Source organism: Pristiophorus japonicus, chromosome 6 (assembly GCF_044704955.1).
Source record: "Pristiophorus japonicus isolate sPriJap1 chromosome 6, sPriJap1.hap1, whole genome shotgun sequence".
Taxonomy (NCBI): Eukaryota; Metazoa; Chordata; class Chondrichthyes; family Pristiophoridae; genus Pristiophorus; species Pristiophorus japonicus.
Window position 1 is genome coordinate 255,938,160 of NC_091982.1, and position 27,977 is coordinate 255,966,136.

Sequence of the window (27,977 nt, forward strand, 5' to 3'; positions counted from 1 at the left end):
CCGAGCGGCCCAGCGGAAATATTGTTTCAGCACGTCAATGGTCTGCTCGATCACATTCCGTATGGCAGCATGGCTTTCGTTATTTGCATGCTGACCATGTGTGCCTGGGTTGCACACTGGTTTCAAGAGCCAGGTGGTCAGCAGATAGCCCTCGTCGCCCAGTAGCCGCCATTTGGTTTGTCATGGTGGCTCAAATGCGGACGGTACAGCGGACGGCTGCAAGAATGAAGGCCTCATGGCTGCCACCAGGATACGGAGAGGTGCAAGAACTATAGAGTAGTGATAATGGGGGACATCAACTCTCCCTAATATAGACTGGGATAGTAATAGTGTAAAGGGCAGACAGGTGGGAAAACTTCTGAAGTGTGTTCAGGAGAACTTTCTTGATCAGTGTGTTTCCAGCCCAGCGAGGGAGGAGGCCTTGCTGGATCTGGTTCTGGGGAATGAGGTGGGTTAAGTGGAGCAAGTGTCAGTAGGGGAACATTTAGGGAACAGTGATCATAGTATCACAAGGTTTCGATTAGCTATGGAAAAGGGACAGGGATCATCTAGAGTAAAAAATACTTAATTGGAGGAAGGCCAATTTCAGTGGGTTCAGAACGGATCTGGCCCGGGTAAATTGGAATCAAAAATTGGCAGGTAAACCTGTAACTGAACTTTAAATAGGAGATGGTTCAGGTATAGTCAAGGTATATTCCCACGAGGGGGAAAGGTCGAGCAACCAAAGTCAGAGCTCCCTGGAAGACAGAAGAGATAGAGAGTAAGGTAAAGCAGAAAAAGAGTGTGTATAACAGATGTCAGGTTGAGAATACATGTGAGAATCAGGCTGAATAAAAAATAAGAGGGGCAAAGAGAGAGTAGAGGAACAGATTGGCAGCTAACATAAAAGGGAATTCAAAAGTCTTCTGAAGGCATATAATTAGTAAAAGGGTAGTAAGAGAAGGGGTGGGGCCAATTAGGGACCAAAAGGAGACCTATGGATGGAAGCAGAAAGCATAGAATCACAGAATAGTACAGCACGGAATGAGACCATTCGGCCCATCAAGTCTGTGCCGGCTCTTTCGAAGAACAATCCGGTTAGTCCCGCTCTCCCGTTCTTTCCCCAATATCCCACCAATTTTTTCTCATTCAAGTATTCATTCAATTCCCTTTTGAAGGCTACTATTGAATCTGTCTCCACCACCCTATCAGGCAATGCATTCCAAATCCTGACCACTCATTTTTTTTGGCTGAGGTACTAAACGAGTACATTGCATCTGTCTTCACCAAGGAAGAAGACGCTGCCAAAAATCATAGTGAAAGAGGAGGTAGTGGAGATACTGGATGGGATAAAAATTGATAAAGAGGAGGTACTAGAAATGCTGGCTGTACTTAAAATAGATAAGTCACCAGGACTGGATGGGAGGCATCCTAGGATGCTGTAGGAAATTAAGGTGGAAATCACAGAGGTATTGGCCGTAATCTTCTAATCCTACGTAAATACAGGATTGGTGCCAGAGAATGTTACACCCTTGTTCAAAAAAGGGTGTAAGGATAAACTATAGGCCAGTCAGTTTAGAAACTTTTAGAAACGATAATCAGGGACAAAATTATCACTTCGACAAGCGTGGATTAATTAAGGAAAGCCAGACAGATTTGTTAAAGGCAAATCGTGTTTAACTAACTTGATTGAGTTTTTTGATGAGGTAACAGAGAGGGTTGAAGAGGACAATGCAGTTGATGTGGTGTACATGGATTTCCAAAAGGCGTTTGATAAAGTGCCACATAATAGGCTTGCCAGCAAATTTGAAGCCCATGGAATAAAAGGGACAGTGGCAGCATGGATACAGAATTGGCTAAATGACTGGAAACAGAGAGTTGTGAACGGTTGTTTTTCGGACTGGAACAAGGTATACAGTGGTCAGTACTAGATCAACTGCGTTTCTGGCTACATATTAATGACTTGGACTTGGGTGTACAGGGCACAATTTTAATCTTGGAAATATAATGAACATTGAGGAGGATAGTGATAGACTTCAAGAAGACAGAGAGGTTGGTGAAATGGGTGGACATGTGGCAGATGAAATGGCAAACTGTGAGGTGTTGCAAATGTCACATGCTACAGCCCGAAAAGAGCCCAGGCATAAAAGTTCAATGTCACACTCACCTGCACAGCTCCTGGCAATGCTGTCCTGGCCCTGCTCTGAGCTTGCAGGTCTGCCTGCAATGGACGGATTTCAGTGAGCATCTCTAGTGAAGCGGAGACATCGCATACACTGTTCCTCATTGAGGTTGAGGTAGGAGAGGTCCTCCCTGAAGACCCTGGGTGGATATGGCCTCCTGCTGGGAGCCCTTCTCCCACTCCTCCCTCTTCGAGCAGCTTGTCCCACTGTGTTGCCTCTGCTCATCCTCCCTATCATGCTGCAGGCCAAGGGGGGGGGATACAAACCACAGCATCCATGTTTAGGAGCAACTGGTCTGAGCAGAAGCCTTGAAGTAACCGGCCACACCACTCCCTGGAGACATCAGCAATTTCAAGACAGACATCAAACTGAGAAGCACCTATACACACTTACCCAGAGGCAGCAGAAATCAATCAGCAACTAAATGGAAAGGAGGCGATGATCCCTTTAAATAGCACTGGTGGGGGTCCTTCCTGCTGCTGAATACATGTTCAGCTGTGGGAGATTGAGAGGGGCTCCAGCGTTGAGGTCATAAATGGCAGCGTTGACGTAAAATCAGTGTTGCATGCTGATTGATGCCACGATCTGCGTGCTCTGCATACTTCCACTGCACGCTCCCCGCGCTGACGTGGACAACCTCACCAAAAATGGCGTCCAGTGCGGCCTGCACCAGAAGAGTGTACGTGCGGCGCGGATGCCATTTTGGGTGCATCATGGGCTACGGAGCCGAATTTCCAGGCCAACATACCTATGGCCTTGGGGATTGTAAATTAAAACATGGCCCTGAATTTCCTCGATGTTAGTTGCACCGTTGTTGCACAAGAAAGTTACGTTGTTCACCACAGAGACTCATGAGCAGGCACAGGCCAGCTGTGCCCATGGGGAACCACATGACAGTATGGCATCTCGCAAAAGGATTGTGTATTTTTCACAGGAAGACTTGCAAGCCCGGCTGGAAGAGATGGAAGACAGGAGGGGGAGACGGGCTCAGTGGGTAGTACTCTCGCCTCTGAGTCAGACGGCTATGGATTCAAGTCCCACTCCAGGGACTTGAGCACAAAAAAAAAAAAATCTAGGCTGACACTCCAGTGTAGTGCTGAGGGAGTGCTGCACTGTCGGAGCCATCTTTTGGATGAGACTTTAAACCGAGGCCCCGTCTGTTCTCTTAGGTGGACGTAAAAGATGCCATGGCATAATTTTGACGAAGAGCAGAGGAATTATCCCCGGTGTCCTGGCCAATATTTATCCCTCAATCAACATTTTTAAAAAGATTATCTGGTTATTATCACGTTGCTGTTTGTGGGAGCTTGCTTGTGTGCAAATTGGCTGCTGTGTTTCTTACATTACAACAGTGACTACACTCCAAAAGTACTTCATTGGCTGTAAAACACTTTGAGACATCCGGTGGTCATGAAAGGCGCTATATAAATCCAAGTGTTCCTTCTTCTTTCTTACTGGATGTGCTAGGCAGCCGGTAGTCTCAGCCTTGCAGGTGGTTAGTGGTCTAGGCACTCAATGCCAACTCCCTCAAACTGAGGTTTGCACTGCAATGCTGGAAGATGTTCAATGACTTGACCAGATCTGGCAAGGTAATGTCCAAATCAATTTATCCCTTTGTTCCATGCCTGCCCTGGGCATCACCACGCTCAGCCCTCTAAAAGCAACACTCACAATACTGACCTGCACACTCCACCCTGCAATGACACTAACAACTCCTTATCCCACACTCTGGCCACACATCTCCACCAGCATACAGCAACTGCATTGCACAACTCCAAAACAGCTTCCTTCACTCAAACCCATTCCTCTCTCACCTTACCTCCCCCACTACGCTTGCCACATGCTCCTTAACTGCAAGCCTAATTTAGTTATACTGTTGGAAGAGCGGTTGCTGTACAATGCTAGGCAGAGGCTCACTACTGGCAGGGAATTCCCCTAGAGATTCCTGGCCCCTCACGACCAGGCGGCCATGGGCATTATGGGCATACGTGCCCCCATCAGTGAGCTGTTGCCCAAGCCAGTGCCGAGTGATTACCTAAACAACTGCAATCTCACACCAAGTATATGGGGGGAGGGGGCTGCTGGGGGGATCAAAAACTGTAGGGGTGAAGTGAAACTGTGGGGTGGGGGAGTTGGATTAAGTGCCAGTCTCAGTGGGTAAAACTCTGCGGATAAAAACAAGATTGAAAAAACGTCTGTGAAGTCAGGAATCAGCAAAGCAAAATTTGGGGATTCTTAAAGGCTACAATCTCTTCATTTCTGCTTGATTTAGGTGACTGGGAGAGCAGCTGGGGCCTGTTTTATATGGGTCTAACTACCCCCAAAATGCAATTGTGACGTAAAAGCAAGTCGTCCCTGGCACATTGCCCCCAGGTGAGTGGCACTCCTGTGGCAATGAGCCCCACAGGAGTTGGACGGGTGGATACTCGAAACTGTCAAAAAGAAATCAACCAAATTCATATTTAGTGCATCAACAGCGCATACACATTGAACCGCGCGGAGTGCAAGTTTCCCCGATCGTTTCTAGCCCACTAATGGTGTTACGTGCTGAAGACAACGAGGAAATTCAGAGGCTAATATTCAACAATTCAAACTTACGCTAGGAGGGAAAAAAAAAATCACTGCACTAATCTTTTTTGGGCAGAAACTGCTATAAATTCTAAGTAAAATGACACAAAGCTGCCAAAAGATGGAGCTATGTGGTATAACACAACGGTTATCAAACTTGTACACGAAAGCTGCACTGGTTCATTTAAAGTCAGCAAAGGGGACAGAGTGTAATGCGACAAAATTTGCAGATGACACAAAGATTAGTGGGAAAGCGGGTTGTGTAGAGGACACAGATAGGCTGCAAAGAGATTTAGATAGGTTAAGCGAATGGGCTAAGGTTTGGCAGATGGAATACAATGTCGGAAAATGTGAGGTCATCCACCTTGGGAAAAAAAAACAGTAAAAGGGAATATTATTTGAATGGGGAGAAATTACAACATGCTGCGGTGCAGAGGGACCTGGGGGTCCTTGTGCATGAAACTCTTTTAGGAATCCCAAAAAGTTAGTTTGCAGGTGCAGCAGGTAATCAGGAAGGCGAATGGAATGTTGGCCTTCATTGCGAGAGGGATGGAGTACAAAAGCAGGGAGGTCCTGCTGCAACTGTACAGGGTATTGGTGAGGCCGCACCTGGAGTACTGCGTGCAGTTTTGGTCACCTTACTTAAGGAAGGATATACTAGCTTTGGAGGGGGTTCAGAGACGATTCACTAGGCTGATTGCGGAGATGAGGGGGTTACCTTATGATGATAGATTGAGTAGACTGGGTCTTTACTTGTTGGAGTTCAGAAGGATGAGGGGTGATCTTATAGAAACATTTAAAATAATGAAAGGGATAGACAAGATAGAAACATAGAAACATAGAAAATAGGTGCAGGAGCAGGCCATTCAGCCCTTCTAGCCTGCACCGCCATTCAATGAGTTCATGGCTGAACATGAAACTTCAGTACCCCCTTCCTGCTTTCTCGCCATAACCCTTGATCCCCCGAGTAGTAAGGACTTCATCTAACTCCCTTTTGAATATATTTAGTGAATTGGCCTCAACTACTTTCTGTGGTAGAGAATTCCACAGGTTCACCACTCCCTGGGTGAAGAAGTTTCTCCTCATCTCGTCCTAAATGGCTTACCCCTTATCCTCAGACTGTGACCCCTGGTTCTGGACTTCCCCAACATTGGGAACATTCTTCCTGCATCTAACCTGTCTAAACCCGTCAGAATTTTAAACGTTTCTATGAGGTCCCCTCTCATTCTTCTGAACTCCAGTGAATACAAGCCCAGTTGATCCAGTCTTTCTTGATAGGTCAGTCCCGCCATCCCGGGAATCAGTCTGGTGAATCTTCGCTGCACTCCCTCAATAGCAAGAATGTCCTTCCTCAAGTTAGGAGACCAAAACTGTACACAATACTCCAGGTGTGGCCTCACCAAGGCCCTGTACAACTGTAGCAACACCTCCCTGCCCCTGTATTCAAATCCCCTCGCTATGAAGGCCAACATGCCATTTGCTTTCTTAACCGCCTGCTGTACCTGCATGCTAACCTTCAATGACTGATGTACCATGACACCCAGGTCTCGTTGCACCTTCCCTTTTCCTAATCTGTCACTATTCAGATAATAGTCTGTCTCTCTGTTTTTACCATCAAAGTGGATAACCTCACATTTATCCACATTATACTTCATCTGCCATGCATTTGCCCACTCCCCTAACCTATCCAAGTCACTCTGCAGCCTAATAGCATCCTCCTCGCAGCTCACACTGCCACCCAACTTTAGTGTCATCCGCAAATTTGGAGATACTGCATTTAATCCCCTCGTCTAAATCATTAATGTACAATGTAAACAGCTGGGGCCCCAGCACAGAACCTTGCGGCACCCCACTAGTCACTGCCTGCCATTCTGAAAAGTACCCGTTTACTCCTACTCTTTGCTTCCTGTCTGACAACCAGTTCTCAATCCACGTCAGCACACTACCCCCAATCCCATGTGATTTAACTTTGCACATTAATCTCTTCTGTGGGACCTTGTCGAAAGCCTTCTGAAAGTCCAAATATACCACATCAACTGGTTCTCCTTTGTCCACTTTACTGGAAACATCCTCAAAAAATTCCAGAAGATTTGTCAAGCATGATTTCCCTTTCACAAATCCATGCTGACTTGGACCTATCATGTCACCTCTTTCCAAATGCGCTACTATGACATCCTTAATAATTGATTCCATCATTTTACCCACTACCGATGTCATGCTGACAGGTCTATAATTCCCTGTTTTTTCTCTCCTTCCTTTTTTAAAAAGTGGGGTTACATTGGCTACCCTCCATTCCATTGGAACTGATCCAGTGTCTATGGAATGTTGGAAAATGACTGTCAATGCATCCGCTATTTCCAAGGCCACCTCCTTAAGTACTTTGGGATGCAGACCATCAGGTCCTGGGGATTTATCGGCCTTCAGTCCCATCAATTTCCCCAACACAATTTCCCGACTAATAAGGATATCCCTCAGTTCCTCCTTCTTACTAGACCCTCTGCGCCTTTTATATCCGGAAGGTTATTTGTGTCCTCCTTAGTGAATACCGAACCAAAGTACTTAAGTACTTGTTCAATTGGTCTGCCATTTCTTTGTTCCCCGTTATGACTTCCCCTGATTCTGACTGCAGGGGACCTACGTTTGTCTTTACTAACCTTTTTCTCTTTACATATCTATCGAAACTTTTGCAATCCGTCTTAATGTTCCCTGCAAGCTTCCTCTCGTACTCTATTTTCCCTGCCCTAATCAAACCCTTTGTCCTCCTCTGCTGAGTTCTAAATTTCTCCCAGTCCCCGGGTTCGCTGCTATTTCTGGCCAATTTGTATGCCACTTCCTTGGCTTTAATACTATCCCTGATTTCCCTTGATAGCCACGGTTGAGCCACCTTCCCTTTTTTATTTTTACGCCAGACAGGGATGTATAATTGTTGTAGTTCATCCATGCGGTCTCTAAATGTCTGCCATTGCCCATCCACTGTCAACCCCTTAAGTATCATTTGCCAATCTATCCTAGCCAATTCACGCCTCATACCTTCAAAGTTACCCTTCTTTAAATTCTGGACCATGGTCTCTGAATTAACTGTTTCATTCTCCATCCTAATGTATAATTCCACCATATTATGGTCATTCTTCCCCAAGGGGCCTCGCACAACAAGATTGCTAATTAATCCTCTCTCATTACACAACAGCCAGTCTAAGATGGCCTCCCCCCTAGTTGGTTCCTCGACATATTGGTCTAGAAAACCATCCCTTATGCATTCCAGGAAATCCTCATCCACCGTATTGCTTCCAGTTTGGTTAGCCCAATCTATATGCATATTAAAGTCACCCATGATAACTGCTGCACCTTTATTGCATGCACCCCTAATTTCCTGTTTGATTCCCTCCCCAACATCACTACTACTGTTTGGAGGTCTGTACACAACTCCCACTAGCGTTTTCTGCCCTTTGGTATTCCGTAGCTCCACCCATACCGATTCCACATCATCCAAGCTAATGTCTTTCCTTACAATTGCATTTATTTACTCTTTAACCAGCAACGCCACCCCGCCTCCTTTTCCTTTCTGTCTATCCTTCCTAAATGTTGAATACCCTTGGATGTTGAGTTCCCAGCCTTGGTCGCCCTGGAGCCATGTCTCCGTGATGCCAACCACATCGTATCCGTTAACTGCTATCTGCACAGTTAATTCATCCACCTTATTCCGAATATTCCTCGCATTGAGGCACAGAGCCTTCAGGCTTGCCTTTTTAACACAACTTTGACCCTTTAGAATTTTGCTGCCAAGTGACCCTTTTTGTTTTTTGCCTTGGGTTTCTCTGCCCTCCACTTTTACTCATCTTTCTGTCTTTTGCTTCTGTCTCCATTTTGTTTCCCTCTGTCTCCTTGCATAGGTTCCCATCCCCCTGCCATATTAGTTTAACTCCTCCCCAACAGCACCAGCAAACACTCCTCCTAGGACATTGGTTCCGGTCCTGCCAAGGTGCAGACCGTCCGGTTTGTACTGGTCCCACCTCCCCCAGAACTGGTTCCAATGCCCCAGGAATTTGAATCCCTCCCTGCTGCACCACTGCTCAAGCCATGTATTCATCTGAGCTATCCTGCGATTCCTACTCTGACTAGCACGTGGCACTGGTGGCAATCCCGAAATTACTACTTTTGAGGTCCTACTTTTTAAATTTAGCTCCTTGCTCCTTAAATTCTTCTCGTAGGACCTCATCCCATTTTTTACCTATATCGTTAGTACCAATGTGCACCACGACAATTGGCTGTTCTCCCTCCCTTTTCAGAATGTCCTGCACCCGCTCCGAGACATCCTTGACCCTTGCACCAGGAAGGCAACATACCATCCTGGAATCTCGGTTGCGGCCGCAGAAATGCCTATCTATTCCCCTTACAATTGAATCCCCTATCACTATAGCTCTCCCACTCTTTTTCCTGCCCTCCTGTGCAGCAGAGCCAGCCACGGTGCCATGAACTTGGCTGCTGCTGCCCTCCCCTGATGAGTCATCCCCCTCAACAGTACCCAAAACGGAGTATCTGTTTTGCAGGGGGATGACCGCATGGACCCCTGCACTACCTTCCTTGCACTGCTCTTCCTGCCGGTCTTCCATTCCCTATCTGGCTGTGGACCCTTTACCTGCGGTAAGACCAACTCGCTAAACGTGCTACTCACGTCATTCTCAGCATCGTGCATGCTCCAGAGTGAATCCACCCGCAGCTCCAATTCCGCAACGTGGTCCGTCAGAAGCTGGAGGCGGATACACTTGCCGCACTCCACCAGTTACACCCTCTGGAGTTGCCAGCATGTATGTACACGGTGTGAACCTTATTGATAGTACATCAGGTAAACAAGTCTCCATCTTATGCAAATTCACAGTGACTACACATCGATTACATCCATGTTCAGCATATACAACAGCTGTCATCTGTAAATCAGCAACAGGCTGGAGCAGCTGTCATGCCACCCACTTGAAAAACTTGGCCAGAAATGGCAAAGTTAATGTAAAATTAACAGATTCTGTGAGAATATTTGAAATGAACTGCGTACAGTTTTACTTGAACACATGCAGAGCTGCAAACAAGGCAACTAGTCCTATTAGAAACGGAGCTTACACAATTAAAAATACACAGTGGGGGAAACCCACTTCATTATTTATCCAGCTGATTGATTCTTATTGAAACCCCAACTGAGTTCTTGGAAGAAAGCTCTGAAGTCTTGCCTCGGGAGAAAGAGGAGCACGATCATAAACATAAAGAGGAACACATGGATGAAGAAACGGAGGGAAAGCAAGAATTAGATCATAGAGTCATAAAAGTCTACAACACAGAAGGTGGCCATTTCGTCCCATCATGTACGTAACGAGCTATCCAGCCTAAACCCACTTTCCAGCTCTTGGTCCACAGTCTTGCAGGTTACAGCACTTCAAGTGCACATCCAAGTATTTTTTTAAGTGAGGGTTTCTGCCCCTATCACCCTTTCAGGCAAGGAGTTCCAGACCCCCACCACCCTCTGGATGAAAACATTTCTCCTCAAATCCTCTCTAAGCCTCCTACCAATTACTTTAAATCTATGCCCCCTGGTTATTGACCCCTCTAATGAGGGAAATATGATGCCGCCGGAACCGTGCAATATTAGCAATATTTAAAATGGCACAGCTGGAAGGCTCAGTTATCGGAATGTCCACAAAGCCATTGTACCAAAGGGATAAGGATGTGGGGCCGAAATTGCCCCTTTCTATAAGGCCCCGTGGCTGCCTGAAAGCAGCGGCCATGGGTTGGTGCAGACTGGCCGTCGAGGCTCCGTGGAGGGACCGCCATTTTAGAAATTGCCCTTCCTCAGGTTCGGGGTGGTGTAAGGGGACCGGCTGCTCTGCCCGTTTTCCTGCTGCGGCGAGATCGCGCCGAGCCCTTACCGATCGGCGGCGACCCCTTCCAGAAATTGCCCCACGGGAGCGCCAGCGCCGCTGTTCGGTGCCACCGACAGTTTTTTTGCTGTCGGTGCCCTTTCTGTGGCTTGGTGGCGCGGCCGCCCTTAAAGGGGAGGTGGCACTGCCACAGCAACTCCTTGTTTTTTGTTTGGTCGGACGGCTGCCAGGTCGGGTCGACAATTACGGCCGCAGGTTCGACCGGGTCGCCAACGGGCAGCCTGGCACCCCCTCTTGGGTGCCAGGCCACCAGCCTGGCCGAAACCCTCCCTGGTGGCCCAGTGTGTTGGCCACTAAAGTGGCTGCAGAGTTCACAGTGGCCCTCCCCTTTAATTGAAGGGGGAGGGGGGGGGGGGATCATTGTGACGCACCAGCACGATGACATCATCAGTGCGGCGCCGATGACTTGTTGCGTCGGCCACTCCGACCCAACCCCACTTCCACCCCGATGGTGAGGTCACTTCCGCCCCGCTCCAAAACAAAAAAGCACAAAGTGCTGAATTTCTCCAGTTTGGTCGCCCCATGCGTTGGGGTGGCCGGAACACTTCAAGAGCAGCAGGGGAGACTCGTTTCGGGCAGTGGGCAATTTCGGCCTCCATACACACACGTATATCTGCTCAACTCCACCCACTTGAAGCCTAATGAAACAGGAGGCCCAACATTTCTCTCCGCTGCCCCTGCCTAGGCACAAGGTTAGTCACAGTGCATCCACCTGTATTGCTGGGTTGAGGGGCCTGCAGCTAGGCCAACGGCCACAGGTAGCGGAGCCTTCTGGTCAGTGTCTACAAAGAGCAACCAGAGGCCTTGAGCCCAAAGATCTTGGGTGCTACAGCCAAATCAAAATAAAAAACGTACCTTTTTGGTCCCTCCATGTCCCTCTCAGACCCTCTAATCTGAGGGGCTAAGTGTAAGAACCAAGGCCCGCTTGCAGAGACCCAGGAAAATGAGGCAATTTCTGGAAGGGGTCACCGCCAAATCGGTAAGGGGGTCAGCGCGTGCTCGCCGCAGCGGGAAAACGGGTGGGGCGGTCGGTCCCCTACACCGCTCCAAACCTGAGGAAGGGCAATTTCTAAAATGGCGGTCCCTCCGTGGAGACTTGGTGACCACAATTCTTGCGGTTGTTCCGGGCACAAGTACATCCCGCCTTCTGGAGATGACTCGTAAATATCTAAAAGGTAACGCAAAGAAGGTGGAAATCAACGTTACGGGTCCCCACCCCTTCTTCCTGTTTTGCACCAAGCCTTCCCCGGGCATACAGCAGAAGAACATTGGCCTTCGGAAGCGTCACCTGTCTTGTCAATCTCGTAGGGATAGGTTTTCTTTCCACAGCCTCTGCAGCGAGCTTGCAATGTGGAATGACAATGGTAAGCTGTGCTGTATGTCTGGTTGTACCAATTTTCTTCTCGGCTTTGAGACTTATGAGGTCAAGGTTTCAGTGGAGCCAACTAATCAGGTGCGGCCCTTGTTCATGAGAATTGTAAATTGGATGTTGGCCACAAAAATGGGTCGCTTAAGTATAAATATGATTGAATTGACATAGGGATACTTGGAAAGGGAGCAGGGAATAATACTAGACCCATCACAATCAAATATCCAAGCAAAATGGTGAAGGAATTTAAACAATAGAATGCTGAAATGCCAGAATAGTTGAGTACAATTCGAGTGATTATACTGTCAGTAAATACTTGCATTGGAGGCTGTTCAGAGAAGGTTCACTAGGTTGATTCCAGAGACGAGACTTATGAGGATAGGTTGCGTAGGTTGAACCTGTACACATTGGAGTTCAGAAGAATGAGAGGTGCTCTTATTGAAACGTATAAGATAACGAGGGGGTTCAAAAAGGTGGATGCAGAGAGGATATTTCCACTCATAGGGGAAACTAAAACTAGGGGACAAAGTCTTAGAATAAAGGACCGTCCATTTAAAACTGAGATGAGGAGAAATTTCAGCTCTCAGAAGGCTGTAAATCTATGGAATTCTCTGCCCCAGAGAGCTGTGGAGGCTGGGTCATTGAATATAGTTAAGGTGGAGATAAACAGATTTTTGAGCGATAAGGGAGTAAATGGGGAGCGGGTAGGGAAGTGGAGCCGAGTCCATGATTAGATCAGCCGTGATCTTATTGAATGGTGGAGCAGGCTCGAGGAGCCAAATGGCCTACTCCTGCTCCTATTTCTTGTATTCTTAAATGCTTTTGGGAGTGATTTTCATCTCCCTACCATTCTGGTTGCGCTTACAATCGGGACAGTGGCAGGATTTATTGCAAGAGCATGGGATTCACGGAGGTCGGGTGCTGGGAGTAATCGATGATGTCATCAGATCGGCACCCTTTAATAGGGCTGGGAAATGCGCACGTCTGCTTTAGCAAGGACCATTACGCTAAATCGCTGTGAAGAGCGGGCCGGTCAAGGCATACACACCCGCACGCAGCCAGCCTGATTCAGAAAGGAAAATTCCGGCCATTGAAATTGTTGATTAAATTAGCTATAATATTTGATAAATATTTAACAGGCCAGCATTGTCCGTTTTATGAAGAACACATAGAAAGAAAAAGAAAAGAACTTGCATTTATATAGCGCCTTTCACGACCTCAGAACGTCCCAAAGTGCTTTACAACCAATGAAGTACTTTTGAAGTGTGGTCACTTTTTCCAAAACAACTGTGGGAAAGTCTGTGTCAAGTTAGTTTGTGTGTTTGTATCTGGTACTGCTCCCCTGTCTCAATATCCTGCAGTACATATTATTTGTTATCATCCAAACTATTACCTAACGCCTTACCAGTTGTTTTCGGTTTTCATCTAGAAAGAGTCCCAGCAGTCCAAGAAAGGATCCAAAGGCAAGCTATGGAAGAAAATGAAAATTATTCCGTGAGTTACATTATTCACAACCTTAATGTATCATAATAGCTGCCATTGTAATAATAACAACAACTTTTATTTGTATAGCGTCTTTTAACGTAGCAAAATGTCCCAAGATGCTTCACAACAATTTTACAACTCATTAGATATTGACCATTGAGGGAAAGAGAGAAAAAGTGTGAGAAGGAAGTGTAAAAAGAGGTTAAAGGCTTGGGTCCAAAGATTTTATAAAACCAGGCTAGACAATGTAAGTGTTCAGCTTTTTTAACCATCCCACCAGTATGCAGAACCTTGAGTTCTGGTTACATTGTCCTGTTGATGTTGGATTTAAAGCAGAAATAATTAAATCTGTAAACCAAGTAGAAGTTTATCGGATTCCTTGCCAAAATCACAAATTAAACACAGGAAAAAACAACATATCTGCACAATTAGCTAATCTTTAGGCTGAATTTCCCCTCCCAGATCTTGATCTACCCTATCCAGCTATACACCCCAGCCCACATCAGCCATCCCTCCGATTCTGAAGTAATGCTTCTTCTTTGCTCCCTCTGCTGCACCATCGAATGTTTATCTGTCAGCTACATTGCTCCCACCCCTTCCAAAACCACTTTTTGATGTTACTTCTCTCCCTGCCTTCAAATCCTCCCTGAAACCCCAACTCACTCACTATGCCTTCCGTGTTCTACCAATCTTCTGCATATTTTTTTTCCCTTTGGTGTTGATCTTAAATTTATGCCCTTTAGTTGCTGACTCACTAAAAGTGAAAATAGTTTTTCCCTATTTAGTTATGATTTAACACCTTATCAAATACTTTTTGAAAATCCATACACACAGCAATCCCTTTATCAATACATTCTGTTATTTCCCCGTAGAGATCCATTAAATATGTCAAACATAACTTATCTTTTACAAATCCATGTTGACTGTCCTTAATTAACCTATGTCTTTCCAAGTGTAGCATTAATTTAATCCAACATTATGGACTCTAGAAGCTTACTTACTCCCAGTTTGAGGCTGACTTGTTAAATTAACTGGTCTACCTTATAGTGTTCCTCATCATCCAGTAACCAGACCTGCAACAAGCACCCAGCATTACACAGGTGGTCATTTTTTATTGAATGTTACACTAGCGCACAATAACAGTTAATCAGATGCCAGCGGCCACAGCGAGAAGGTGATCTTGTACTTGTTGACTTGGTGTTGGTGATGGTTAGCTTGGTGTTCCATGCAGGTGACCAAAGGGGAGAGTGCCACTGGAGATTTTGTGGCCAACTCTATGGCATCCAATTCCCTTTTACCATGAGGTGTCAGCGCGGCTGATCCGAGCACTGAAATCTACAAGGATTGTCATTTCTTGCTGTTGATGATGTTGGTGAGATCGTCATAGAACTGCCCTTGGATGTCACGGAGGTTGGTTATGCTTGATGCGTAGGCACTGATGATGCTGGCATGTAGCCCGAAGGTGATGCGAAGAACCTTCAGCCAGTCATAGATGCCCTTTGGCGTGGCGTGTAGCTTATGCACTAAATCTGTGCGGATAGCAAAGCCCATGTTAAAACGGCGGTGTTTAACTTACAGCTTATCGATGAAGTAAAAGATGTAGCCAGCCCCAACCTCCTCGAACTGACAGTTGCCAGGGAACCGAGTGTCACTGAGGGCAGCTATGAGGCCATTGACATTGTCGAGTAGAGAATGAACATTCCAGGAGGCAAAGCTTATGGTGTATTTTTGCAAGCGCCATTGTTGTTTTGTTCTTTGACTGTATGACTGGATGGCAAACTGCTGCAGCAGGCCAGCAGACTCATGGTGGAGTGAGACATTTTTCGGGATGTATTTTGCTCCCCCCTTCCTGAGCTGGAACGAGTAATGGTGCCCCTGACAAGGGCTGCCGTCATTGGAGGAGGATACTGTTACGTTTAGAGTAACGCCACAGGACTGTACATCTTCAGCTCAAACTGTTGTGACCTTGGTCTCTTTATTGTAACCCCAGAGTGAGGAGGCAGCGTGGTAGTCTGCCTTTTATACCTGCTTGCCCAGGGTGTGCAGGTGACGCTTGGGTCTCCCACAGATGCGCCCCCTAGTGGCAAGTCTTACATATTGGTAGTGTTTGCTTACATAACAGATCGAAACAACAGTGTTGCTCCAAGATCAAAGTCGAATGATCATCACTCGCAAACCGGCCAGATTACAAGTTTGTGGCTAGGTACTCCCAGTAACATCCTACACCTCTCACCACTTGGCCAAACCACAGATCTAGCGGTGCTGCAAGATATCCACATTGTGTGTCAACTGAGAAATCTCCACATAGAGTGGATTATAGAGAGAGAAGCGTCTGTGCGATAGCTGGTCTCACTCTCTGCCTGCTGGTGAAGGTTGCTTCAATGAGAGGACTGGAAGGCATGGTGAAAGTCCATTGACTGAACCGATTGAAGGCCAAGGTGACCACAGTCTCTGGCCAGGGTTGCGTTACAGTGCTGAGCAGATGACAGGGGGCAATAGTCTTGTGACACCGCTGTAAACTAGTAACTCAGTCCAGTTATTGGCTGGAACCCTCCTAGATAGATTGACAACACAGGCTCATGAGGTCAATCTGCTCAGGTCAGCTTGTACTCCCAGGTTGGGGTGTGGTGTCAGGATCCTTCCCTTGATGGGTGCAGAGACATCCCTACCCCAAAATGCAAATGCCCCCCCGCGCCCCCCCGCCCCCCCCCCCCCACCCCCACCCCTCACCGGCCCCACCCCCTCTCCCGCTACTCTTGGCTAGGCACATAGGACCTAGCCCCCCACTCATTCATGGAAAGTCATAATGACCCTCTGGTTCAACTTCCATATCCAAAGACTTTCCATTGCCTCTGATCCATATAGTGGGACAGGGATAAGAGAGCTGTCAAACACAGGGCTCCAATCTCAGTGTCTCTCTCATCTCTTTGTTCCAGGCTGGGACAAATGTAAGATAGTCAGATATTGCTCACAATTATCAAAGTTGGTCCACTGCAAAAGGTTTCAAAAGTAGCAGGGCAATTTCTTAGATACCGGACTCCACCAAATGACTCACCTTCAGGACTAAGCTGAACTGTGAGTCCATATTGAGTCAGACATCAAAGAAAATGGCCTTTAAATGCCTGAAACATTTGCAAATTAATACCAAAGAGTATAAGTACAGCTCGATCATAGCCTGGTGGTCAATCATAATTATTTCTACCATTTGAATGGACAGAACATCTGGCACCATTTATTAGATAATACAAATCAAATTATTTTGTCTTGACCTTCAAAAATCAACATACATATAGATGACTCATTTGCTTTTGAAAGCAACATACATATTCCCCTCCAGCCTCCACAATCCCTCAGATTTGTTTTCCAGAAAATTATCACAGAACCCAATTTTAAACAGTTAAAAACTGGCATATGTACAAATTCCTTTTAAACATTGGCTTATGATCTGAGACAGGACAAACCTCTGATCTGACACATATTGGGTTTTGGAAGGGGGTTACAGGACAACATTTGGAACTAATTTTAAGCCAAGATTATATAATGCCACTGAAGAATATAACACTATGAATTATTTGCATTATTCATAAGCACTTGGCCAAAAATTACTTCCATTTAGTTTTCTGTGTGTTAACCTTCTCTGCAGAGTCCCCAATACTCTTTTTAATTCTGTAAATAATAAGCAGAAACTGAAAAGCCAAAAGTTGGCCCAATATGAGTTTCTAAATGGACCAATTCTATTGCTACTGGTGACAAGGACTTGACGTGCTCCATGGGGAATATTTTATCGTGCATCACTCAGCAAACTCCCTGAATAAAATGGATGAAGATATGGGATTCCATGAGGGAAAAATGTCAGTAAAAATAGCTTTAAAAGTTTAAAAAAGTAATTGATTTCCAGATATTAATAGTATTTACCAGGCCTGTCAAAATAACGTTAACTACAGGTTGAACCTCGCTTATCCACCACCTTCGGGACCTGGCTTGTGCCGAATGAGGGATTTTGCCGGATATGGAAAGGTCATCGTCCCGAGGGGGGAGGTGGCGAGGGGGGGGAACGGGGAGGAGGTTGGTGGCCCGAGGGGGGGAGGTGGCGAGTGGTAGTGGCGGGGCGGGGGGAGGAGTTCGTCTGAGGTCGTGGGGGGGAGGAGGGGGGGGGGGCGGTGGCCCGAGGGGGGGAGGCGGCGAGGAAGTTTTCCCAAGGTCGGGGGGGGGGGGTGGGGGAGAGGAGGTCGGCGGTCCGAGTGGCTCCAGCGGGATCAGCTAACTGTGCACAGAAAAGGGACTAACCCTGGAACCTCCCTGGTCTATACTTACTCCATGTTGTGCACTTACCAACCGATGCAGTGGGGAAAACCACATTAGTTTTTTAAAATTCCAGTTGTGTTGGTGTTTGAAGCAATTAACTTAGCTTGGCCGAGTGATAACACTCTTATCTCGGAGGAAGGATTTTGACCGGCTGTGTTCTGCACATGCGCCATCTGGGAATGGTTCTGGACGAGGTGTGGTGGCGGGTAAGGGAGCCTCGGATAAGAGAGGTTCAACCAGTATTAAGTTTTCTGGGACATTTACCTCAACTATTTTCCTTGCATTCCATGCCAAAGATCATTTCTGTAAGTGAGCTCTTGCACCCTATGAATCAGAATGTGCCTTTAACTATCCAATATTACCCAATACAAGTGCAGACCGGGGTCAAGCAAGGCTGTGTCATTGCACCAACGCTCTTCTCAATCTTCCTCACTGCAATGCTTCATCTCACCCTCCCCACTGGAGTGGAGTTAATCTACAGGACAAGCAGAAAATTGTTTACATCTGACGCTTCCAGTCCAGATCCAAGGTTGTTCCAACCTCTGTCATTGAATTATAATATGCAGATGACACTTGCGTCTGTGCACACTCGGAGTCCGAACTCCAAACCATCGTTGACACCTTCACTGAAGCGAACGAGAGTCTGGGCCTCCCATTAAACATCTGTAAGACAAATGTCCTCTACCAACCTGCCCTCGCCATACAGTGCTGCTCCCCAGTTATCAAGATCCACGACGAGACCTTGGACAATGTGGACCACTTCCCATACCTTGGGAGCCTACGATCTGCAAAGGCAGACATCGATGACAAAGTCCAACACCGCCTTCAGTGTGCCAGTGCAGCCTTCGGCTGCCTGAGGAAAAGAATGTTCAAAGACTAGGATCTCAAACCCGGCACCAAGCTCATGGTCTACAGAGCAGTAGTGATACCCACCCTCCTATATGCTTCAGAGACATGGACTATGTACAGTAGGCACCTCAAAGCACTGGACAAGTACCACCAACGCTGCCTCCGCAAAACCCTGCAAATTCATTGGCAGGATAGGTGCATCAAAGTTCTTGTTCAGGTCAACATCCCCAGCATCGCGGCATTGACCACACTCGACCAGCTCCGGTGGGCGGGCCACATTGTCCACATACCCAATGCTAGACTCTCAAAACAAGCACTCTACTCGGAGCTCTGACATAGCAAGCAAACCCCAGGAAACGCTTTAAGGATACCCTCAATGCCTCCTTGAAAAAGTGCACCATCCCCACCGACATCTGAAAATCCCTGGCGCAAGATCACTCAAAGTGGAGGAGAAGCATCCGGGAATGTGTCGAACACCTTGAGGCTCTTCGCTGGGAGCAAGCAGAGGCCAAGCGCAAACAGCGGAAGGAGCGCTCGACAACCCAAGTACCCCACCCACTCGTCCCTTCAACCACCGTCTGCCCCACCTGTGACAGGGACTGTAGGTCCCGCATTGGTCTCATCAGTCACCTGAAAACTCGTTTTTAGCGTAGAAGCATGTCATCCTTGACCCCGAGGGAATGCCTAAGAAAGAAGATGATTTATATAAAGACTCTAGAGAATCACTCCAGCATGCCACCACCTCCATCGCATTGTACCGCCAAGACTTTAAACAACATCAGTTTCAACACAGGCTCATTCATTCACAACCAAGAAGTTGATACCCATTTTGAAAACCTATCAAGGACAATTTTAAGAGAAAGTTGGAAAATTAAATATGAACTTATGTGGCATCATTCTGTTTACAATCAGAGAGAATCTGATTGCCAGTGTCATTTACAGTTTACAGGTTATGTCTGGAAAAGTTAAGTTAACATCAATATTTTTATTTTGCATCAACAATTTCAGATTGTAGGATTGTAGAAGAAATTGAGCTGAATAGAATATGTAGCAGACAAGACTGAACACAATGATCAACAACGCACAGAGCTGTAGAGCATCCAGCTGAATCGAACAGTATCTGTTACGTAGGTTTGTAATGGGGCTAGCTTTAATTAGAATATATGAAACATGTTAATGAGCTCAAAGTCAGCTTAAATTCAATTATTTTAGACCCCAAACTGCTCCACAAAAGCATATTTACAGCCATAATTATGATGGCAGCCATAGATCTTTCCAGCCTCCCGGGTAAAGGATATAAAAAAAGGTACAATGGGTCATCTAAAAAGGAGAAAAAAATAAGAAACTATTGTATAAACAAATGAGAATCTGGGTCCACTCGGTTGCTGCAAATCTGGAACATTGTACTCAACTTGAAACATAATTTTAAAACATGGCCGCAACTAGATTTTTCATTCGAGCTGCCTCCTTGTGCTGAATATGCAGCAGAGTGAGAAAGAGCAGCGTACAGGTACAATGTCCCGAATCCGGAATTCCAGAAACCGGAATTGTCCAAATATCGGACATTTTTGTGGCGGCCAAGATGCCAACATCGGGTGGCGAGGGACGTGGAGATCGGTAAAAAATGCCGTGCCGGGGGGCTGCGGGTGGTGAGAATCGGCGGGCAGCGAGAAGCAGAGGAGTGGCAGGAATCGGAGGGCAGCGAGGAGCGAAGGGAATTGGCAGGCGGCAAGGAGCAAAGGATCAGCGGGCGGCGAGGAGCGCCAACAGCGAGATCCGAAATCCGGCAAAACCCTAAATCCGGCACGGATTCAGTCCCAAGTTTGCCGGATTTCAGATGTTGTGCCTCTATAAACTTCATATCCAATCCCTTATAAAATACATCTGTATCTGGATCTTGGTATTTTTTGTATCAGTGGGGATCATCACTGCCACTGGTTGGATCTCACTACCTTCCCAACCGATGAGAACTTGGATCTGAGGAGTGGAGAGGTAACCTGGGGGAGGACTAGCGACATAGTACAAAAATGTATCATTAGAAATGCTTCAAACTGCATTTTGGTATCACCTATGTTCTCGGAGAGAGTGTGTTTATATGGGGACGGTGACTATTACATTTGTCCATTCGCAGGATATTCTCATTTGCACTTACAATTATTCCAGATGCATAGCCGATAATGCTGATATTCTCTGTTCTTGTTGCGGTGAAAATACCAACAGCTGTGATTAGAAGTGACAGAAGTAGCAGAACACTTGAAAGCCACACAGCTCTTTTCTTTCTTTTCATCAGTAACTCTGAAAAAAGGAAAATGCCAGTCATTTTAAGCCATACAACTTGTTTGTCAATCTTAAACGGAAGAAGTTAATTTGCCGTTTCATGTCAGATTTCATTCAGGAAGTAAACTTGTAAGTGGCTGCTAACAGTTGCAAGCTGTCCAATTAGAACATATTTAAATAACAGGGTTGTGAAATATTTTGGTGTTTTCTTACATTCCAGAGAATGGCATTACTCATTCTACTAATTTGACAACTGTCAATGTAAAATGAATGACAAAATGTTGTTTCAACTTTCATATTTTAAAATGGTCTGTTATCATCTAAAATTGGTACAATCCACTTGTATATTGCAGTGCATAATCCCAAATATTTTGGGGAAAAGGAAGTGCAAGAGAAGCTGGTTAACAGGAATATTTAATTATAGTTCTAGTGATAATCACAGTGCAATTCAAGGGGAAATTGTTAGTTTATCAGAAAGCTTACACACAGAATTAGACACCTTTTCATTGTTCATTTCATAGGCAGTACTGATCCATTATCATGTCAGAAAATGTAAATATCTTCAATAAAATAAAGCTATACAGATGAGACCCATGAGTCTTATCTGCATGTTTTACCATATATGGATGTATTCTAATTAGGACGATTATAAGATATTGCCAGAACATTTTGCACAACCTCTAACAACTGGTATACAATATAGGAGGTTATATGTAGCTCAACCAGAATTCCTTTCTTACTATTTTTCCTCCCTCCCCTCTCCTCTCCTCTCCTCTCCTCCCCTCCCCTCCCCTCTCCTCTCCTCTCCTCTCCTCTCCTCTGGAGGCGTTGACTCACTGCAGGGGTATGGTCCTACCGTGTCAGCTGCCTTCCAGAAGAAGACATTTGTGTGGAGAGGGATGTAGAAAAAAACTGCTCAGAACGCTGCACTTCATTTAAGTCCCAAGAAAATAAAAGTAATATGCTGATTGAAGATCATGTGCGATGCCCACCACATTCCTTGTGACTGTTTCAAAAGGTAGAAAATACCATGCCGTTAGACCAATGCATACAGGCGGAAACTAACAGATTAAGTTACAGGTTGAATAATACATAGAATCAGTAAAGTGCAGAAAAGCACTAAGGGTACAATACTTAAAAATAGTAAGGGTACAATGGACTGAAAATTCATTATGTCCTAATTTCGACCACATAACTGATGCCACGCATCCAGCGTGTGCCCGAACTCAACAGAAATTGGGCCTTGGGTCTCACTGACAAAATTGGGGTGAGTTGCCAATGCTCATCCCAAGCAATGCTCTGTGTGACAAATTTGAACTGTTTGCCTTATCAGCAGTGGCCCGAAGGTAAGTCTTGGGGGAAGGGAGGTGAACAGAAAGGAGGCCACGGCAAGCCAGTAGAGCGGACTGCAGAATTAATATGGAGGCAGGAAAAGCATGCCTGGTCCTCCTGGCTCCACAATGAGGTAAGTATAAAAAAACTTCTCTCATGGTTTCTTTAGCGACCTCCTTTGGTCCTTTTAAAGACTGCTGGTTAGGCTGCTATATCCTGAAAAACAGGTTGGAGCTTCTGCCATGCAAGCTCCATCTAGTCTTCACAAATTTTATAAACAGGTCCTGAAATGGTCACAATATTGAAATGAAGCCTATGCTCATTAATCCAGCCTTCCCACAGATCAGTGGAGACACAAATCCAGGGACCAGTGGAATAGTGATGGCTGGAGTTGGTCATTACAATGTTGTCATCCACACAGTTCCGGTTCCAACGAAGCTGGGACCATCACACCAGCAATGTTAAAGTCCAGCTCTTTCTGTGTGGCAATGTTACGCTGGGCACAGCGGGCTACAACTATTCACGACATAAAAACATAAAATGCTGGAAATACTCAGCAGGTCAGGCACGACCTCTGGAGAGAGAGACAGAGTTAACGTCGCAAGTCGCTGACCTTTTGTTAAAAAAGTTTTAAAAAATAGTTCAAACTATTCATGACACTTGTTAGCAAAATTGAAGCCCATGGGATTAAAGCAACTGTGGCTGCATGGATATGCAATTGGCTAAGGGACAGAAAACAGAGAGTAGTGGTGAACATTTTTTTGCAGACTTCAGGGAAGTATACAGTGGTGTCCCCCGGGCGTCGATATTAGGATCATTGCTCTTTTTGATATATATTAATGACTTGGGTATACAAGACATAATTTAAAAGTTTGCAGATGATACGAAACTCAGAAATATTGCAAACAGTGAGGAGGATAGTAACAGACTTCAGGAGGAGAAGGAAAGGAAAGAAAGAAAGACTTGGATTTATATAGTAGCTTCCACGACCATCAGATGTCTCAAAGCACTTTACAGACAATGAAGTACTTTTGGAGTGTAGTCACCACTGTAATGTGGGAAACGCGGCAGCCAACTTGCGCGCAGCCAACTCCCACAAACAGCAATGTGATAATGACCAGATAATCTGTTTTTGTTATGTTGATTGAGGGATAACTATTGGCCTGGACACAGGGGATAACTGCCCTGCTCTTCTTCGAAATAGTGCCATGGGATCATTTGCATCCACGTAAGAGGGCAGACGGGGCCTCAGTTTAACGTCTCATCTGAAAGACGGCACCTCTGGCAGTGCAGCACTCCCTCAGCACTGCAATGGAGTGTCAGCCTAGATTTATGTGTTGAAGTTCCGGAGTGGCACTTGAACACACGATCTTCCGACTCAGAGGCGAGTTGCTCCCCACTGAGCCACAGCTGACACTGATGAAATGGGCAGGCACACGGCAGATGACATTTAACGCAGAGAAGTGTGAAGTGATTCATTTTGGTACGAAGAACGAGAGGCAAAATAAGTGAAATGGTACAATTTTAAAGGGGGTGCAGGAACAGAGACCTGGGGCTGTACGTTCACCAATCTTTGAAGATGGCAGGACCAGTTAAGAAGGCCTCCTTCTGTGTGGTGTCATTCTATGATCTGGAGCAGAAGCCCTCTCACCCTGCAGCAAAAATGTCCCTTTACGATCCACTTGATGACCAAACTTGCCTCCGTGTAGTGGTCTTCTGCTGCTATTCAGTGGTCATTATCCATGGGAGCAGGGGGTAACTGTTGTTACCCAGAAGCTATCCACTGACCTGATTTTATTCCTGAAGAGGTCACGGAGGGCTGAATTTCGAAGGATGAATCCAAAGCGATATGAATGTGTCAGATCCTTTGCATGTTGTCATAAACAATCAATAAATGTTTTTTTATTCATTCATGGAATATGGGCGTCACTGGCAAGGCCAGCATTTACTGCCCATCCCTAGTAACCCTCGAGAAGGGAATGCCGTATCTCATGCTGAAAAGCCCTCACTGTGGCTGAGAGGGGGTGACAATCTGTTGTTGGTCACACCCTGTCAGAAGCAGTGAGAAGCAAGTCCAGATCTGTATAAGCAGAATGGCAACATAAAAGAAAACGCTGCAAAGAATGGTTTGCAGCTGCAGAAATCACTAGTGAAACACCCGCTCTTCACGCTGAGAAACTTCTCTCTCCTGTCTCAGCTGAATCTGGCAACAGCTGGACCTTATAATTCTCAGTCGAAGTCACCGTGCATGCCTGGGGAATGAAACTCAGAGACAGCTGCAGTGCCACTGATGCTCCTCATGATATATTTGCATAAGTTCACTTGGACCATCGCAGGCAGATTGCGGGAACAGTTAAAAAGCACAATGCATCTGGAGGGCTTGATTTCGCAATGGAAAACTGGCCAAAATGGTTCCTACCCCATTTTCCTACACACAAAACTTTCTTGCCCCGATGACACACTGACATTACCCTTAAAAACAGCACTGATATTCTCTGCCTCAGCATTTTCCTATGTGGTGTTTACAAAAATCTGTCACTCTCACACTAGAATGCAAAAAAATACATTTATTATTGCTGTTTTAATTCGGTAGATCATTTGGCTACAAAAGTATTAATTTTCTTATGCCTAAATATAATTATCCTATACTGTAAAGAGTCCTGCAACAAATTTAATTTGGGAAATAGTACATTGCATTGCTTAAAACACATTTCTATATATGTCTTCCTTTTAATTTAAATTAATTTGCTCTACATTTTTGAATAAGCATCTTTTATACTTAATCACAGAATATTTACAAATTCACATTAAACAATTTTGAGAAATGGTATTAATCGCATGGTTTCTGCAAAATAATTACACAAAACAGTTCATGTACAAACACTTTGGTTTTATGTCTGCCACCTTTTTGGATGTTCATTTCATTGGAACTTCTTTAGATGTATATTAAGTCTTTTTTTAAACTTATTTAAATACATAGGTAATGATATTCATTACCATTGCAGTCTAACTCTCAGGAATCGCCTGTGGTGAGTAATTGTAGCTGCAATTTAATTATAGTGTAGAAAATAATGAGGCTCTGTTATGTTTCTCTCTGATCTGCAATATGTTCCTTTGTAAAGTAAAAGTATTGAAAACATTATATTTAAATTATAGGCTTGAAACATATTCACGTATTCATTTAAATGCAGTCTTAAGTGTTTAGATCCATAATGAAATTTGAATTGGCCTTTTTTGTTTCCCTCACCTATTTGTTCCCCATTCCTGAAAGAGTTGGCTCTTTATTGGGGTACGATTAGATTCCTGTCATGCTCTGGTACTTCACCCAACCTTTTGTAATTATTATTTATGTGGCTCTTGACAACATAGCTGAGCCCACTTCATTGGAGAGCAGCTGGAATTAGGATCTTTGCTTAAATTCTCCCTCACTACATAGCCCAGGACTGACACTGTATTTTCAGCATGGTTTGGGGCAAATACAATTAGTTATACTCCAACAGTTTTATCAAATTGAAGTACCTTAAAAAATTCAGCTTCAGTGGAATGTAGAAGAGAGATGACTAATTGCCCAGCCTGGGGTAACAGTCATTTACTGTGAAGCAGCACTAAAGTTCAGCTCAATGGAGAACTTAAATAGTAGAAAGCAGTATGTTGTCCACCTATTTAATTCTGAAATGTGTCTGTAAAGAGGGAATGGAGTGGAGAATTAAAGTGACAGGCGACCGGAAGCTCAGAGTTACGCTTACAGACCACTCCACTCCCACTCTGATCTCTCCGTCCTCGGTCTCCTACACTGTTCCAATGAAGCTCAATGCAAGCTCGAGGAACAGCACCTCATTTTTCGTTTGGGCACTTTACAGCCTTCCGGACTCAACATCGAGTTCAACAATTTCAAACCATAACCTCTGACCCTATTTTTTTCTCTTTCCTCTGGTAGCTGTTGCTGATTCTGCCATCCCCATTTACACCCTATCTAGACTCATCTTTTGTTTCTTAACGTGTCCCGTTCCCGTCTCCTTTTGCCTTGCACCATCATCCCTTTTGTCTCAATCTCTTCTGCCTTCCACCCTATCAGACTTTCCCTTTTATTATTTCCTCCCCTCTCCTCGTTCCCTACACTTGCTTAAAAACCTATTACACCTCTGTCTTCTTCCAGTTCTGACGAAGGGCCGTCGACCTGCAACGCTAACTCTGTTGCTCTCTCCACAGGTGCTGCCTGACCTGAGTATTTCCAGCATTTTCTGTCTTTATAGCCTCTAAATAGTTTGATAAACGAAATACAAACCGCACAACAACTCGTATCGTGCGATTTGAAAGCATTTGCAAATTTCACTCTCGGCAGTTTGCCGTGTGCAACAGTTTCTTTGAGAGGATAAAGTCGTAATGCACTTTCAGTAAAAATATACCTGATCCTGGTAAAGTATCCGGTGACCTCGTGTGTGTGTGTGTAACATTGTGGGGGAAATACAATGTAACGATTAAACACAAACTAACGTGATCAGCGAAGATTTTGTACAAAATTGCGTATCGTCCATCGAAATTTATATGCTCTGCAAAAGATTAATGCGAATTACTTTTAAACCTTTCCAATACATGCTGCCCTTCCAAACGAATACAACTGGTCTTAAACGTGCAAACAAAACGATAATGAAAAGTAATTAAATGGCATTTAAAGAAAACCGAATGCAACGGGATTAATAATAATTTAAATATGTATAAAGCGTTTAGTCAAGAAATTCGCATTTCCTGGGATTTGTTGTTTTTGGGTGGGAGGAGGGGGGGGGGAAGCGATTAAGTATAGTTTTTTTTTAAAATCCTACGAGCGACCGAGTGAGTTTAGTTTCGATGCTGTCTTCGATTTCTAAACAGTTTGCCCATTGCCTGAACTTTTGGTTCGAATGCAGGGGGAACTGCTCTGGTTAAAAACTGGACACGTCTTCATAACGCATCACTGCGCTCACCCCGGCAGGACACGGCGCGAATAGATTCTCCCGTGCATTGACTGATGACTGTCTTACGGTTAGTTAATGTAGGGTTTTGTAATTTGGCAACACATAGAAAGCGCCGTTTCGCATTCCCCTCGATTGGGGCTCGCAGGACTCGAATAGCTGCTGCAACGAAAGAATTGACCTGCATTTGAAAAAGAATTAATTTAATTCAGCGACATTCGTAGTGACGCAATTATGAACTCACCGAAAAGTTCGAATCCAAGGTGGGGTCGAATTTGCCCTGGAGTACGCTGCATGTCTTATTGTTAGGCTGGGATGGGTAAGAGAGGCTGTCGGATTGTGAAGTTACCGTTGTGCAATCACCAGGTGTTGGGCGAGATGGCCGATTCCTCCTGGGATGAATGAATGTCTGTCCCTCACTGGCTTGCGGGTCCCCGTTTGATGTCCTGGGCTCCACACGCACAGACTGGCGCACACTGGGCTGCTTGGGAGATGGGCTTGAGCTGGTATCCACTCAGCAGACAAGCCCACAGCGCCTCGAAGCGCGCACTCTCGCCAACAGTGACTTTTGAGTAGCACTTCAGCGCCCTACCTTCCTCCCACAGCACATTGCACAAGCGCCCAGACACTGGCGATATCCCCGTGAATGGAGAGGATTCGTTAAACCTCTGCTGCCCGCGGTAAACTGTTAGCCAGCTTTAATTGTGGTGAGCCGAGAGATCACTATTGGGTTGGTGTTGGTTGGAAGACAAAAACA

The 27,977-nt window shown here is 45.4% G+C and overlaps 1 protein-coding gene across 1 annotated transcript in view; it reads right to left on the reverse strand.

Annotated features, from left to right (window-relative positions):
- LOC139265468 (transmembrane protein 255B) overlaps positions 1 to 27,516 on the reverse strand; it is a 113,322-nt gene extending 85,806 nt beyond the window's left edge. Inside the window, exons 1-3 of the mRNA XM_070882485.1 lie at positions 27,465 to 27,516; positions 20,815 to 20,957; positions 13,429 to 13,491 (exon numbers count right to left, since the gene is read on the reverse strand). Coding sequence (XP_070738586.1) covers positions 13,429 to 13,491; positions 20,815 to 20,957; positions 27,465 to 27,516 — 258 coding nt within the window. The remainder of the gene's footprint in view (positions 1 to 13,428; positions 13,492 to 20,814; positions 20,958 to 27,464) is intronic.
- Between the last annotated feature and the right edge of the window lie 461 nt (positions 27,517 to 27,977).